General features: G+C 37.0%; 2 protein-coding genes across 13 annotated transcripts in view; one reads left to right on the top strand and one right to left on the bottom strand.

The window, feature by feature from the left end:
* NAV3 (neuron navigator 3) overlaps positions 1–15,009 on the bottom strand; it is a 514,063-nt gene that overhangs the window by 121,576 nt on the left and 377,478 nt on the right. For 10 of the 12 annotated variants that reach the window (XM_050324425.1, XM_050324431.1, XM_050324426.1 and 7 more), the window contains one exon: positions 8,196–9,222. In XM_050324425.1, the coding sequence (XP_050180382.1) occupies positions 8,196–9,222 (1,027 nt within the window). The remainder of the gene's footprint in view (positions 1–8,195; positions 9,223–15,009) is intronic. The other 2 variants (XM_050324433.1, XM_050324423.1) reach the window with 1 other exon arrangement.
* PPP1R12A (protein phosphatase 1 regulatory subunit 12A) overlaps positions 1–15,009 on the top strand; it is a 1,052,766-nt gene that overhangs the window by 885,390 nt on the left and 152,367 nt on the right. The gene's annotated exons all lie outside the window — the stretch shown is intronic.

The following is a 15,009-nucleotide window of genomic DNA, read 5'->3' as shown; positions in this document are numbered from 1 at the left end:
TTTGATAAACCAAAATCACATAGCTTCTGGGGCTGGAGCCAGAGTGAGGTTGGAATTTGTTAAGAGGAACACTGGGAGAGAGTAGGTTGGTTTTTAGCTTTGTTGGAAGAGCATTCAACTAGGAGGGTGCACTTCAAGTATTCCTAACGTTCTCCACAAAAAATGTATATGGAATTTGCATCAGTCTGTCTCTGGTTAGAAACAAAAAGGGATCCCTTTTACCTGTTCTCCTTCTGGCTCTGTGGCATTGCATTCCTGACTGTACAACTATTCAAACATCAGTCACTGCATCAAATTAGAAGGGTGAAGCTATCTTCCAACATAGAACAGAAAGGATCTGTTCCTGTTTATTTGGACATCTATCATCAGAAAAGGATTAAGTGGTCTGGGCCCCACTGGTTAACAATACCCAACATTTGCCCTAATTCTTCATCTAGTGAATGAGGCTGAGTAACACAGAACTTTAATCATAGTACCATAATCATAGAATCATTAGGGTTGGAAAAGACCTCCAAGATCAGGAAGTCTCACGTTTGACCTAAATACCACCATGCCCACTAAACCATATCACAAAGTGCCATATCCAGTTGCAGGGATGGTGACTCCACCACTTCCCTGGGGAGACTCTTCCAATGCTTAGCCCCTCTTTCAGTGAAGAAATGGTCTAGATTGCCCACTGGTAGTGACTATTGCCCATAATGCCAATACAGATAAAAATATAGCTCATTTGTGACTGTATGGGAACATAGATACTTATGTTAGAAGGACTGGATCTCCCTCCCAGAGTACAAGCAAGTAATGAGTGACTCACAGCGATTAAGATTCACTATGTGTGAATCTATCTAATTAAAATAAAACTTAATACAATTTTTCACTAGTTCTTAACTTTGCCCAGAATACATTGAAACTTTTAGAGATATACTAAATGCTAATAAAGCACATTTCCATTCTTCAGTGTTTTGTTGGCTCTTTTTCTATTTGAAAAACCCTGATGCAGCTATAACCGGGAAGATATTTGAAAAACACTGCAAGAAGAGATACTTGCAAAGATTTCCAGTCCAAATTTTAGAATCTGATTGCTGGGATTAATTGCAGCAAAAAATCCAGTTTCTGGGACTTTGGATGGCACTAGAACCTAAACCTTAAAGTAAAAATAGTGAATAGCAAAGACCATATAACAATAATAATTTAAAAATGTTTAATTTAATTTGTATTTTAAAAACCCCATGGAGACATAACCCAAATGTATATATGATGCTATTTTCTTAAATTTATAGGCAGCCTGAAATAACAGATCTAATAAGTGTGAAATTCCTCTTTTATCTCCCTTGAAAATTGAAAATTTGAGTGTAATGTAAATAAATGTGATTTGCAATCAAAACAAATAACAAAAAAGTGCTATACCAGCTTCATTCATCATTCTTATCTTTAATTTGGTAAAAGAAATCAATTATTCCAATTGCCTGGGGCAATAGCAGAAATCCCACGGAAGACTATGGATTTTGCAGCAGTCTATGTTCTGCTTACTTGAGAAAGCTGGTTATTTATTGTGAATCAGACAGACTAAAAAGCACTGGCCCGTGGGCAGCTGTGATGGAGATACCTCAAGTAGGAAACAGGGAGCAGGTCTCTCATCAATAGCTCTTTTTCCACCAGGTCTCCACAGAGTTGCCAACTGTCAGCACTTGAAAAGCAGCCCTGCCTTTTGTGCATGATGGCCAAGGCCCTGCTTTTCTCTGGAGTTGAGCTTAGCCTGGGATGAAGCTTAGCCAAGCTTAGATGGGCTGAGAATGGTCTAGGGGTGACAGATTTCCAAGCAAAATCAGGTAAGATTTTGGGGCTTTTGGGGAACAAGGAGGCCCAGATATACACTGGGTACCTAAAATGTCAAGTTCCTTTGTTCTAGACCTGTCATAGGTTGTGATGCATCAGACCAAGAATGTAGATGATTCTTTTCTTAGACCAACCATTTATTTTTAAAAAAAAAAGGAAAGTGAAATTGTAAGATTTGTCTTCTGCTATACTTCTGGCTTTAACTTTCTGTGGGACATATTAATGCTATGAATGACTCAAGTGATCTCTGCAGGACTGCGGCACAGATTAAGCTCAAAGCAAGCAAACAGCAAATTAAATTATCTTCCCACTAACCTTACACAATGGCCTTAATGAATGATCTCTCTGTCCTCTACCCATTCATAGTCCACTGCCATAAAAAAATAATTAAATTCTTGCATCTCTCTTGATATAAAGAAAAGGGAAAAGAATTTCTGTTTAGTCAAAGCCAGCCCACTGATATTCCTTCCAGTGCTGCGCATCTGCAGTGCAGGTTAATTTAGGCAACCTTCATGAAAACAGGACAATCTGCTTGCTATTTTTAATCATGGCAATCAGAAAATTTATTTATCCTGAACTCACTGAGTTACATGCTACCTATTTGTAAGAGCATCAAACTCACTTAATGGGACAAATTCTGCTTTCAATTGCACCTGCACAAACTTATTCAGGTTGATTAAAATGAGCCTATACAGGGGTAATTAAGAATAGAATTTTAAACACTACTTAATAAGTGGTCTTTAACACAATCAACCATTTCCTGCCTCTAACAAAATAGCTAATATTAGATAAACACAGATAACGTCAAAGATTTGTTTGCTTTTTAATCAACATTCCAAAAGATGTCAGGTAAATATTCTGGCATTTTTCCAACAGCTGTCTGAGATGCAGCTGTCTTGAATGGGTATCCCTGTCAGTGTAACAGACCAGCAGGACCACATCTGGAATATTAGCAGCTTAATCACCCACATTCAAGACATGTGAGTTAAACTGGGAACAGATGCAAGGAAGGGTTACTAGGATGCTCACTGAAAAGATGAAACTCTCTGAAGGGAAAAAAAAGGAAGAGTTGATTTGGTTTAGTCTTGTAAGGAAGGAAATGGGATTATTCCCTCATATTTAAAAAGAGCAATGAAAAAGAGGGAAAACAACTTGTTAAGTTAAAGGACAATATTAACAAAGTAATAAATTAATGCAATCTCATCATGTGGGATGTAAAAAATTTCTAAAAATTATATGAGTGAGTTTCTGGAAGAACCTTCCAATTGGAATAGTGTGAATTAAAATAAAATTTAGTTAGGTTATGAAAGGGTTAATATGGTTACCAGTTACAGAAGCCTAAACAGAGTATTCTTTTAGGTCCTTTATCCTGCATTTTATTGATTATTCAGTCAAAGAAATAAGGCTACATTGTTGATATGGCAATTTAAAAGAATAACTTCAGATCATAAAGAGAAAACAGCTGAATTGTCAAGCTACTGTTTTAACTCAGTATTAATCAAGTATGCATTTATAACGATTTCTTCAATTATTATCGTTCTTCCCATCTCTTAAGTCAACACCTCCACACTTGAAACCTTTCTTGCACAATTAATTGTAAATCAAGTATGGAAAAGTGGAAGGATTTCTCTAAAGAGTGTGCTACAAGGAAAGCTTGTGAGTGTCAATGTTTACCACTACCTACAACTGCAAAATTCTGGTGGTGACTGTTGCTTTATTTTCACAGCAGTAATGTAAGCCTAGCCATGAAATGTAAATAACAGAAATCAATAAAGCACTGCAGTATGACTTTGAATCCTTACATTTTTAAAGAGAGAGTTGCAGTATGTTCAGCAGCACAATCTATTATTAACAAACACAATTAATGGACAGAATGTTTTTTACTGAAAACTTAGTTTCCACTCCACAATCAGTGACTAGAAGTAGCTTCTAGTCATTAAAAGTGGACATAAATATGGCTTCAATAAACCCTGCAGATGCTATGTTTGCAGGATCCTTGAAGAGTAGTTTAATTTTTTCCCTAAGACAGTATAAAAACATCCTGAAGAGGCTACTGAAATTGAATTTCACTGTGCTTCCAGAGGTACAAGCAGACTATATCCTCCTTCCCATCTGTCACTGCTCTGCACTTCCTACGCAACCTTGAAGCTACGGCCTAGCAAACAGTTGTTTCAATCACCATATAGTAAAGGAGTTGGGAAGAAAGTTTTAGTATTTCCTTTGTTTGTAAATCAAGCATGGAATTTACATGCTTATGAATTCCTGATATTTCCTTTTCCTGCCTCTCTCTAGTGAACACTTTAGTCTTCATAGAATCGTAAGTAATTTAGATCAGAAGCAGGTTCTAGATGCCATCTGGTCCAATGACGTGTAAAGCAGGTCTAGTTACAGCAAGTTGCTCAGAGCCTTGTTTGGTTGTGTCTTGAACATGCCCAAGGATGGAGATTCCAAAACATCACTAGGCAGGCTACACCAGTGTTTCACCACCCTCAAGCACCTCCCCTGCTGTAACTTACATCTGTTACCTCTTATCTTTTTGCCCTGAATTTCAGAGAAGAATCTGGCACCATCTTCTCTACACCAACCTATTAGGTAGCCGAAGCTACCAGTTTCTTACTCTTCAAGGACAAAAGGAGGGTCAAACTAGTGTTTGTAGTCCAGCACTGTCCCTCAAAGAGTAACTCTGCAAAGTCCCAATTCAGACAGTGCTGGAGCACTGAAACAGGCTCCCCAGGGGAAGTGGTCACAATTAGAGGTGCAGCTCAGGATGATGAGTAGTCATCTAATTCTCTGCAGCAGTTTCTAAACTTTCAGCATTTCAGGCAATAAGCAATTCCTGAGCACCAAAGTCCCTGGGATTTGGGCACTTCAGATTTTATCTTTCATCCACGGAAAAGAGACCTACTAAGCTCCTACAGTTGTTACTGAAGTAGTCATAAAATAAGCTGCAGTACATGCATCAAATTACAACTCAGCGTTCTCCTACTGAAATACTCCTTTAACGTTTAAGAAAATCCAAAGCAAACACTAATTTCCAACATATCACGTGCTTCATGCAGGGTTATGATAATTTGCATCAAATAAGGATTTGCCCCATGAAGTGAGGAGATACTGTGTTACTACTGGGACTACTGGTTATGTTTCCCATTTCATGGAAATAATTCAAACTTATACAATTTGGCTCAAAAAAAAAGAAGCAATGATTGCATACAACAGGCTCTTCTCTAGGAAAGAGTTTGGAATTGCAGGTTATACTCCACTTTTTGAGCAATGTGTAGGAAAGTTAAGAACATCAAATACTGATCAATTAACCTGTTATTCTCTTGCCAAGTTTTTAGGAGACAGACTCAGATTTTTTCTATTTGCATTATTTTATCCTTTTTTCCCTTGTTTTCACAGTAGAGTAGTAAGTACTAAACTTCTTTGTTACTCTTCTTCATCTGAAATTTAAGTATCACTAGAACGACAGCTAAATTCCATGGTCAATTTCAATACAAGTCTAAGGGACTCTGGCAGATGGCACAATTTCCATCTTCCTCCAATTTTGTCTTTGTAGAAGAATGTGTAATTTGTAAAGTCTGGTGTATTTTAAATAGTTTACAGTCTCTTACACCTTCCTTTTAGCTTTCCTGTTTGTTTTTTTTTTTCCTTTTCAAGCTTTCTGGCAACTAAATTACATCTACTTTAGTCTTATATCAGTTGGATCCTGCAGTCAGCTTCAGAGGGGACACATAAGGGACTATAAATAATACATTCACAACCACGTTTTAAAATAAATAATCACTTGCTGAGAATAATGGAAGAATTTAAAATATACCCACTTAGACGCAACTCTGACTATTGCAGCTAATCTTTGAAGAGAAGCAATAATTCCAAATGAATTTCCACACCATGTTGTTTAAGAATAAAAATACAGTGGGATATCAGACAAGAGAAAGCACCAAGACTACAAAGCTAAATAGTGCAATATTTCATTTGAGAACTTGCCAGTGAAACAGTATTTTTCCACCTACTGTCAATTAATAAAAATATACAACTCCTTGAAAACATGAGTAATGATAACTGTTACAGGATTTCATTCTCTATTTAGGCAGTCTCAAACAAACTTTTTGGAATACTTTTTTTTTTACTCACAAATCTACAGTAATGTCCTCTTTAATAACAAACACTCCAAAATATATTATATCTGCAGGTATCAGCAACAAACCAGAAAAACTGCTAGCTTACTTATCCTTGTGCTATCAGTCTAAACTGATCACACCAGTATATTGCAAGATTCTGCAGGATTCTGGATAAAAACCATGGTATTTTTACTAAATTTTATTGACACTTTTTACAACAACTGCAGCACAAACTTAAATAGCCTAGATATTCCTTCTAGCTGGAAAAAAGACCTGTTAGTCTGGATGGTAACTATTGTTTATCAACTCATATAAAGTTGTAACAAGGAAACACGAAAATTCAGTGTATAAATTGTGGTGTCTCAGAAAATAACTATGTTTAAGAACAAGAAAATGTAGCTACAATACCCCAGCTCATGTTCATTTCCACCTACCATATATGCACAAAAATAAATATGCTGACTTTGAAAATATGGATATTTTATCCTTGGTTATATTTATATTCTTCTATGAAATCATTGTGTGGTATTACAAAGCCCTTGAGATTTCTAAGAAATGTGGTTACTGACTATTTTTGAGTCAGATTCTGCTCTCAGTTACAGAGATACATATTGAAGTAGCCTCATCAAAGTCAGTCTATTACTCTGGGTGTATGGTATTCTGAGATCAGACTTTGGCTCTGAAAAATTTATTTTCTTGTGAGATTTAACTTCAAATAGTCTCCTTTGCTGCTTGCTAGAAGCAAACAGATAATTATTAATACCAAATTTTACTGGAAGATGCATTTCTATCACCCTTTAAAATTCAAAATACATTTTTGCTTCATGATGAAGCTTAAAGGAATGATATCTCCACCACGCAATGAAATGGCATTAATATATAGCAAAATTACCATTAAATAGCACATACAACTGAAGGCAAAGCTTAGCTTCTTTTTCTCTCTTCTTATATATGTACCCTAATACATAAGTAGGCTGTCCTATGTACAACACTACAAATTCTGTGTATCACTGATGTTATTCCAGATAGTTATAGAGACACATGCACATTAAGTACATCCAGTAACAGATCTACTTAAAACTCAAGAGGCTATCCTCTGCATATTAGAATAAATATAACCTATATTGAGCCTTTTCTCCATCCCATATAATTTTCTGAACTTATCACTCATCCAGATTGGTTTTGAAGCTATATTTAGTTATATCCAATGATATATATACTCCCTCAGAGCCTACATCACCACTTCTTTAATCTTTAGCCAAGATTATCTAGAGTACTACTCACTAACAAAAAGTACCAGTATATTTTGCTTAATAATGAATTTGTCATTTTATCAGATGTTAAATTTACCCACAACTGTAGCTAAAGCCCTTCAACAGTTGACATCTGAAATCATTACTCAAACCAGCCTGTCAATCTTTCTACACTTACCCTGTCTACTGAGCTGTACAACAGTGAAATCTCCCAACTTCCCTTCATTTACTCTATCATACAGAAAAATAAATTCAAAGTTTGATGCTAGAACATTTAACTGTTCATTCTTCTCTTCCAGAGTCTTGGACATCTGAAGAGTTACTATTGCCTGTAAAAATTAACTGCCTTCATGGTAGTTACCTGTATAATGTATATTATACACCATAGCATACACCTATTTCATGTAAAAAACTAAACAGGAAAAGGATCTGCAAAGAGTAACCTTCTCTGTCTACCCAAAGTGTTGAAATATTTTTGAATACTTATAAAAGTTTGAGTATGGATTTTCTTTAAATATCCTACCAGTACTGTTACATATTCTGAAAACATTAGCAGTTTTATTTTAGGATTTTTTAAGAGAACAGTGTATTTTAAGCAAATATTATCAAATATCAGCAAATATATGTTGAGATTCTTAAAATGCTAACAAAAACATTCCCACTACAAACCCAGACTCAGCTATGACCTTTCAAAAGCAGCACAGACAATGTACCCTATGATTTGTATTTCTAATGAAAACACCCTGAATTTTGAATGGCAAATATTTGCAGTGGATTGCTTTTGTACAAGGTAGAGACTCATAGTTCTTGGAAGAATTTTTTCATACAGTAACATCAATTAAAAAATGATACTAGGAAAACATTGTTGTGATGTTGTGACAGAAACTGGGAGATAAGAACTGTAACAGCATGATCCACCACTACTCTATCCATTTTAGTTCTTTTTCCTAAATGGTAGCAGGAAAACAATTTTCTTCCATGACCTTACCTATAAATGAATGGAGCTACTGTGGCAGTGTTGGGGTGGCTGTATTGCTGTTGCTGAGGAAGCTGGACAACACCATTTCCTGTGCCTTGACCACTACTTGCAGCCATCGAGGCTGACAGAGCTGCAGAGGATCCTGCACTTGGCTCCTTCCCTTCAGAAGAAGCAAGACCAGAGGAAGGAGAAGCCTTCTCGCTAAGCTGAGATTTTGCTGTTGACTGGGACTGGTTTCCTTTTGTAGTCCTCAGTTTTTCAACCTCCTTACTTCCCGTGCATGTGGAGGAAGTGCTCTGCTTTGCTGTTGGCACCTTTGATCCAGGTTTTGGGATCCCACTAGAAGATAATATTAAACTTTCCTTCTTGGCTGCTGTTGCCTTGCTTCCTTTTGGGATTAAGCTTGCAATTTTTGAGCTCTTCTTCGTAGATGTTTCAATAACCTGATCCTTCTCTTCCTTGACTGCTTTCTCAGTGCAAACTTTGTTTTTGTCCCTGTTCTTTTCCTCTTTGTCCTTTGGCTGTAGCAAAGACTTTTTATTGCTGAGATTTTTGCTGCCAGCTTTCGGAGGGGTTAACTTCGGTGATACTTTAGGACTGCTACTTGTCGAGCCGCCGCTGTTCACCCCACCACTTAAGACATCGGTTTCACCACACTCTGAAAAGGTATCATCCTCTCTCCCACTGTCACTGGGTCCTGAGCTCAGTGACAAAGGAGGTCTCAGAGCAGTCCTAGCATTAACCAGCTTGAATTTTTCCAGCATAGATTTTTGTCCAGACGAAGGGGGCTTCACACCTTCAGAAGGTGGTGGCTTGAGCCTGTCTGAAGTTGGAGTAGGGGAGGTTGCGGGACTAGGCTGCTTCACAGACAGCATGGTAGAGGTCGCGCTGTGTTTGACATTCATGGATTTGCTGCGCCAAGGCTTGCTGGCACTTGGAGAGGGTATGGCAGAGACCTGCTGCTGCCCAGTGCTGGTGGGATGCTGCACATTTCCATTCATGCCTGCAGATGGGTGAGGGCCTTTTGGTGAATCTGCTTTAGAAAAATAAAAAAAACATAGTGGTATAGTTACTCTTCCATCTCCTTCTTGGAGGTGATATACTCCTCTGGCATCTAAAACACACTTATATGAGATCTATAATAAACATAATTTATATGGGCATGGAACATGATAATAGGAAGTACTTTTCTTTCCTCCCATCACCATGGTGTTGTTCAGTACTTCCATGAGCTCAAGTAAACCTCGGAAACACCTTCCTTACAACCATTTCCTTATGCAAATCAAGCCATGCAATTTAAGATTTTATCTTTAATATGCCAAAAAGAAATTCTTCCAAATAAAAGAACAAATATAAACCACTGAGATGTTGAAGAAAAAAGAATACTAAAATTCTGGTAGAAAAACAAAACCAAAGATGGGTTTGATGTTTAGTGAAATTAAAATATGTGCTAGAAAGCCAAAGTTTTGGGCAGCAGGAGAAGGACTAAATACTAATAATTACTAATACTAAAATTAAATGGATAAAATCAATATTCACAAAAGCAAAAAAAGGTGAATATTTTTTTCTACTTTTAAGTATAGTTAATAATATTTAGTAGCTGACTTCAGGAACCTATCTCAGAAAACTTTCATAGATGGGAAAAAAATTTATCAGCAATTTCACCAGTTTCAGTACCAGAAAGTTACACTGATATATCACCTTCATGGGTACAGCAACAATAGCTGTTTTAGGCCTGAAGCTCAGGTAGGTACAAAAGGCTTGTTTACATGGCTCTGGCACATTCACTACCTTTACATCATCCAGGAACTTTGGTGAATCTTCAGAAAGAATGAGAGCAAGACTCCTGCACTAATCAAACTCTGCGAATTAAAAGCTGTGATTTTCAAAAAAGTCATCCAGCCTAGTTTAGTAAAACTGACTAAGGCATGAAAGGGTTAAGGTCTTCTGTACGAAGTTCAGATTCCCAAGACACATCTGAATATTTAAACATGATTACTCTGGAGCACCAGAGAAATGAAGTGGTAACAGCAATCCCGCCTAGTAAAGATTAGACTACCCTTATGGAACTCTGAAGGTCACTAATACATTTAGGAAAGATGGAATTTGAGCATACTGAAACTAGAGCTGTTTTTAATTTAACAAAGAGAAGGCAAACACAGCAAAATTTACTGCTCTGAATAGCACTAAGAAGTAGTTTAAAAATATTTTAAAAATGTATGAGCAAAAGTACCATGACAGACACTGTAAGGTCTTTTATTAGTTTAACTCTATTAGCAACTGGTCCCAGGTGGCCAATCAACTCCACCTTCAGTAGATGCCATATAATTCCATCTGCCTAGGGTCTTTTGTGTGCTCCTCAGCCTGATATGCAATCTCCACAGTGCTAAATGGTTGACTGGACCATCTCTCTTACAAGGATAGGCTGGGAGGCTTGGGCCTGTTCAGCCTCTAAAAGAGATGGCTGAGAGGGGGCCTCATCAATGCGTACAAGTCTCTGAAGGGAGAGCGTCAAGTCAGGCTCTTCTTGGTGGTGCCAAGCAATAGGACAAGAGGCAGTGGGCAGAAACTGATGCACAGGAAGTTCCACTTGAATATAAGGAAGAACTTCTTTACTGTACAGGTGACCACACACTGGAACAGATTGCCCAGAGAGTTTGTGGAGTTTCCCTCACTGGAGATATTCAAGAACTGTCTGGACACAATCCTGTGCCATGTGCTCTAGGATGATCCTGCTTGAGCAGGGAGATTGGACCTATGGTCCCTTCCAACCTTATGCATCCTATGATTCTGTGATTCTGTAAACGAGCTCATTCACAGAAGGTTGAGCTGTTCTGTTGAGTCCTGCTCTAGGCAAGAAAACATTAACTGATAAAGGGTTGCTTCAGAGTATGTTTTGTGACACGAGAGGTTACAGCATATTCTCCAGGCTCCAAGTTACACCATGGAGCACCTTTGGTGGGCAGCTGCAGAGCTGATCCCTCCCCTGGGACCAAGGCAGGAATTGTGGCTGGCATCCTGCAATTATCTGGTGAGCCTCAGATGCTAAAAAAGAGCGCCTGGAGCTGACCACAACTGTTGGAAATGCCTGCAGCCCTCAGACTTCCTTAATTTATATCAGGAATCAGCCCCAGAGGCTAGTAGCCCAGAACCGGGTGTGTACAAGGACCTTTTTGCACACATCTTGTCTTTCACTAAGCTTGCCCTAAATACAGAGGAGGATTGGGGTCTTAAGCTATATCAATAGTTTTGCAGAAGAACAGTTCATGATAAGAATATTCAAAGCTAATGCAAAATACATGCAAAATTTGTGAACAGTGGGATGCCACTACATTCTGTCGTATTAGTTATGTTACATTCGTATGGCTTCAGGCTATTAGTTTTACTCCAAAAAATAATAATAAAAAAAAAATTTGAAAGCATGCTGATTAAAAAGAAGAACGCATGCCTTGCCATATTTCTGGCTATATAATATTAAACTCATGGGGAGGGGGGAAATGTAAAAAGAAGAGTATTTACTTTTTTGTTTATTTCATCAACAGCTTACTCTGGCATACATATAGCAAAAACCCACAGGTTCCTGGGGCCACTGGTATTTATTGGATCTCTATGCCACAAAACATAAACAGCAACAAAAAATTACAGAGAACTTTAACTTGCTTTTATTTTTCAATTTAAAGGGTATCCTTAATATTTCTGCAAGGAATATGTGCTGCATGCTCTCAAGGAATATTGAGAACTTGTTTGTATGTATGAATAGGTGGAATTAAAAGATCTATTTCACCCTCAGCACAAATGCATTACTTGAAGCTGCACATAATTAACTTCTTTCTGCACATTCAGTTGGGCTTGGCTTTAGCTGTTCATTACATGAAACCTGTCCCCACCTTGTGGTGATTTTGAGACAGAGCGAACCCAACCTATGACAAGGATTTCTTATTTCTGTAAACTAAATTTATCAAGAAGACAGTCTTCTGTTTCAGGCTTAACCCCTCACAGCTGAATGCATCATCAGCTTGTACTGGAAACCGTTTTGCATTCTGCTCAAGAACTCAGTGCTTCAGAGCTCAGCCCAAACTCCACTGTAAAAGCACAGCAGCAACACCCCTGGGTGTTCAGTGCAAAACGAGAAATTTCTTCTAGAACCCAGCAAGGAAATGACAACTGAATAGACATTTCAAATTCACTTTTCATAGGCTGTTTCACAAATAAAGGGCAATGTAAAGAGTTGAACTAGGACCCAATATATTATCTCCTTTGTCTTCTCATCCATGACCCTTGCTGTGTTCTGTGATGCTGGAGAAGATGACCTCTGTGACAATAGCTCCATCATGACAGCAAAGTTAGGTCCAGACTACCCACTTTTAGTCACTCACAATAAAAATGGTTAGTAGAAAATGGAAGAGCTGCAAGGGGTTGCTATAAGGGTGTTTGGAGGAATGGGAGGTCTATCTCATGAGACTGCCTCTCATGAACAAGACTTCAGCTTGTTCAACTTTCTCTTTCAGGCTGTTCGTGAGAAAGTAGCTAGCCCTTATCAGCACAGGAGGAGAACACGACTAGGAACAACTGGAAAAACACTGGCACCAGAAGGAACATACACAATGAGCTACAGATCTACATACTGGCCATGGATTAACAACTTCCATCACTGGACAATAGAGTTCCACGGCAGAGTTTCTCAGAGTTGGTATAGGTAAAATAACCTAATACTGTTAAAATCAAGTTTGGAGAATACACAAACACCATTTTATATTATTAAATTATTTTGAAAAGCTGGTAATTAAACTCCATGACATAAAGACACTTATAAGTGTTCAGATACACAGTTTCTAAGACTAAAGGGTAAAGATTTGTTTTTAAAATGTGACTTGAATTAGAACATTACTTTGCTGTACTGAAAAAGCCCTGGGTATCCACCTTATTATCATTCTGAATATTTAATTTATTCAAATAGTTTAATTTTTCTAGTCTTATTTCCATCTCTATGTTATTAAGTTGGAAGCAGGTAGATCTGACATATCTGGAAAACAGACATGTTCTTTGAAATTGATCTGTAAGCTGCAAAGTACAGCAAAAAAAAAGACCTCACTGAAGCTCCACAAGCAAGTTTCAGCTAATGGTTTTTTTAATGTTTTGGTGCATTCTATGTTTCTGACTTAAAGAGAGTTACACACAGTTATCTGTGTCACAGTAATGGATTGTCTGTCCCTAAAAACTGGGCTCTGCCCAGAAAAGAGCAAACTTGCATTTGCTCAAGGACACTAGGTTTCCTCCTGTGCTGAACTACTCCTTAGGCAACATTCAAAGAAGATAATATTAATGAGAGACTAAATAAATTAGTATATTTATATACTAATTATACTAATATATATAAAGTATTAAATAAAGACATATATCACACCTTATTTTGGATCACATTCAGGTCTCCTTTAACTCTGTGATTACATATCCACTCCCCACTGTGACTGAGTTGGAAACCATGTTATACACAAATGAATTTCAAGTACTACATATAAGTGGATTAAAACAAACAAACAAACAAAAAACAAACCACCAACCTAATGCTGTATATATTTTCTGAGGTGTCCTTATAGCACGTACTGGTTAGTATACAGAAGAGAAAAATGTAACAACAGTGGTCTGCCCTTGAAGAGCTTTGGAAGTCTCAACCTCTAATGGCTATTTACTTACCACAAGTCATCTCTTTTCTGCTTCAATCTATGCAACACTAATGAAGAATTACAAACTATTTACTAATTATTTACTATATGATCTATATCTCAGAAATCAGAATATATGGACTATGTCTCTATTTAGTGGAAGCTGTAAAGTTGTCTTGCTCCAAGTATCTGCATCAGAAGTAAAATTTGAAATATAAGGTCTATTATGTTTAAGGAAAAATCAGTTTATCAATGTATGGTGACACTTTTTTTATTGTAAAAGTTTTGGGGTTTTTATATTATTACTATTGGGAGGGTTCAAGTTTGTCTCTAAATAAATTCTTCAAAGATCTCAGGTTACAGAACATCTTCAAATACTTAAAAAATATCAAAAGACTACTGGGAAGTTTCATTGTAATATTCAAAAATTAGTCATTATAATAACTAAATTTAAAATATAGCCTGGTTCAGTTGTTTTTCTCTTCAGGCAAAGTAGCAGCATGGTGTACTCAAACACAGGTTCTCCTGTTCTTTTAGGATATTACAAAAATTATCACTTTGCTATTCTTGTACTCACAGTAGTCATTTTCTCTAAAGAACTTCTGCTTTATACCCCAAAACAGACTTTTATTTGGCTCTGATTATCATGTAAAATCAATATTTTTCTATCCATTTGAGTGTTTTGACAGGAAAAAAAAACAGCAGATGGAAACATCTCAAATATAGTACTCCTTAGTTAAGCAACATTACATCTTCTATATCCTGTAAAATGAATTGAATTATTATAGACAAAAAGAAACCCTTTATCCTCTTGCAAGTGATAACTTCACTACAAAAATCTCACCAAGATTCTCATTCTTTTCTGTAAAGAAATAAGAAAGTAAAGAAATCCATCATGCAAAAGCCACATAAATGTGCAATGCAATGTAAACCTTAGCAATCAAAAGACAGTTTCCAAGTAATGAGCTAAGAATATCAATAGCTACAAGCATGTCTCACCTTGAATCATTTCACTCTCACATATTTCAGTAGCAAACATGTCAACATTATGAAGAAATTCTAAAACCTAAACTGCTGTACATACCTTCACTCAAGTAGCCACATCTCCTACTTCATAAATTCACTATTGTATTTGTGAACTATACAGTGTCTGCTCAGTT

Source organism: Myiozetetes cayanensis, unplaced genomic scaffold (assembly GCF_022539395.1).
Source record: "Myiozetetes cayanensis isolate MyiCay16 unplaced genomic scaffold, myiCay2020 scf3, whole genome shotgun sequence".
Lineage (NCBI taxonomy): Eukaryota > Metazoa > Chordata > Aves > Passeriformes > Tyrannidae > Myiozetetes > Myiozetetes cayanensis.
Note: the sequence above shows the minus strand (reverse complement) of the source record. Positions and strands in the feature narration are given on the sequence as shown.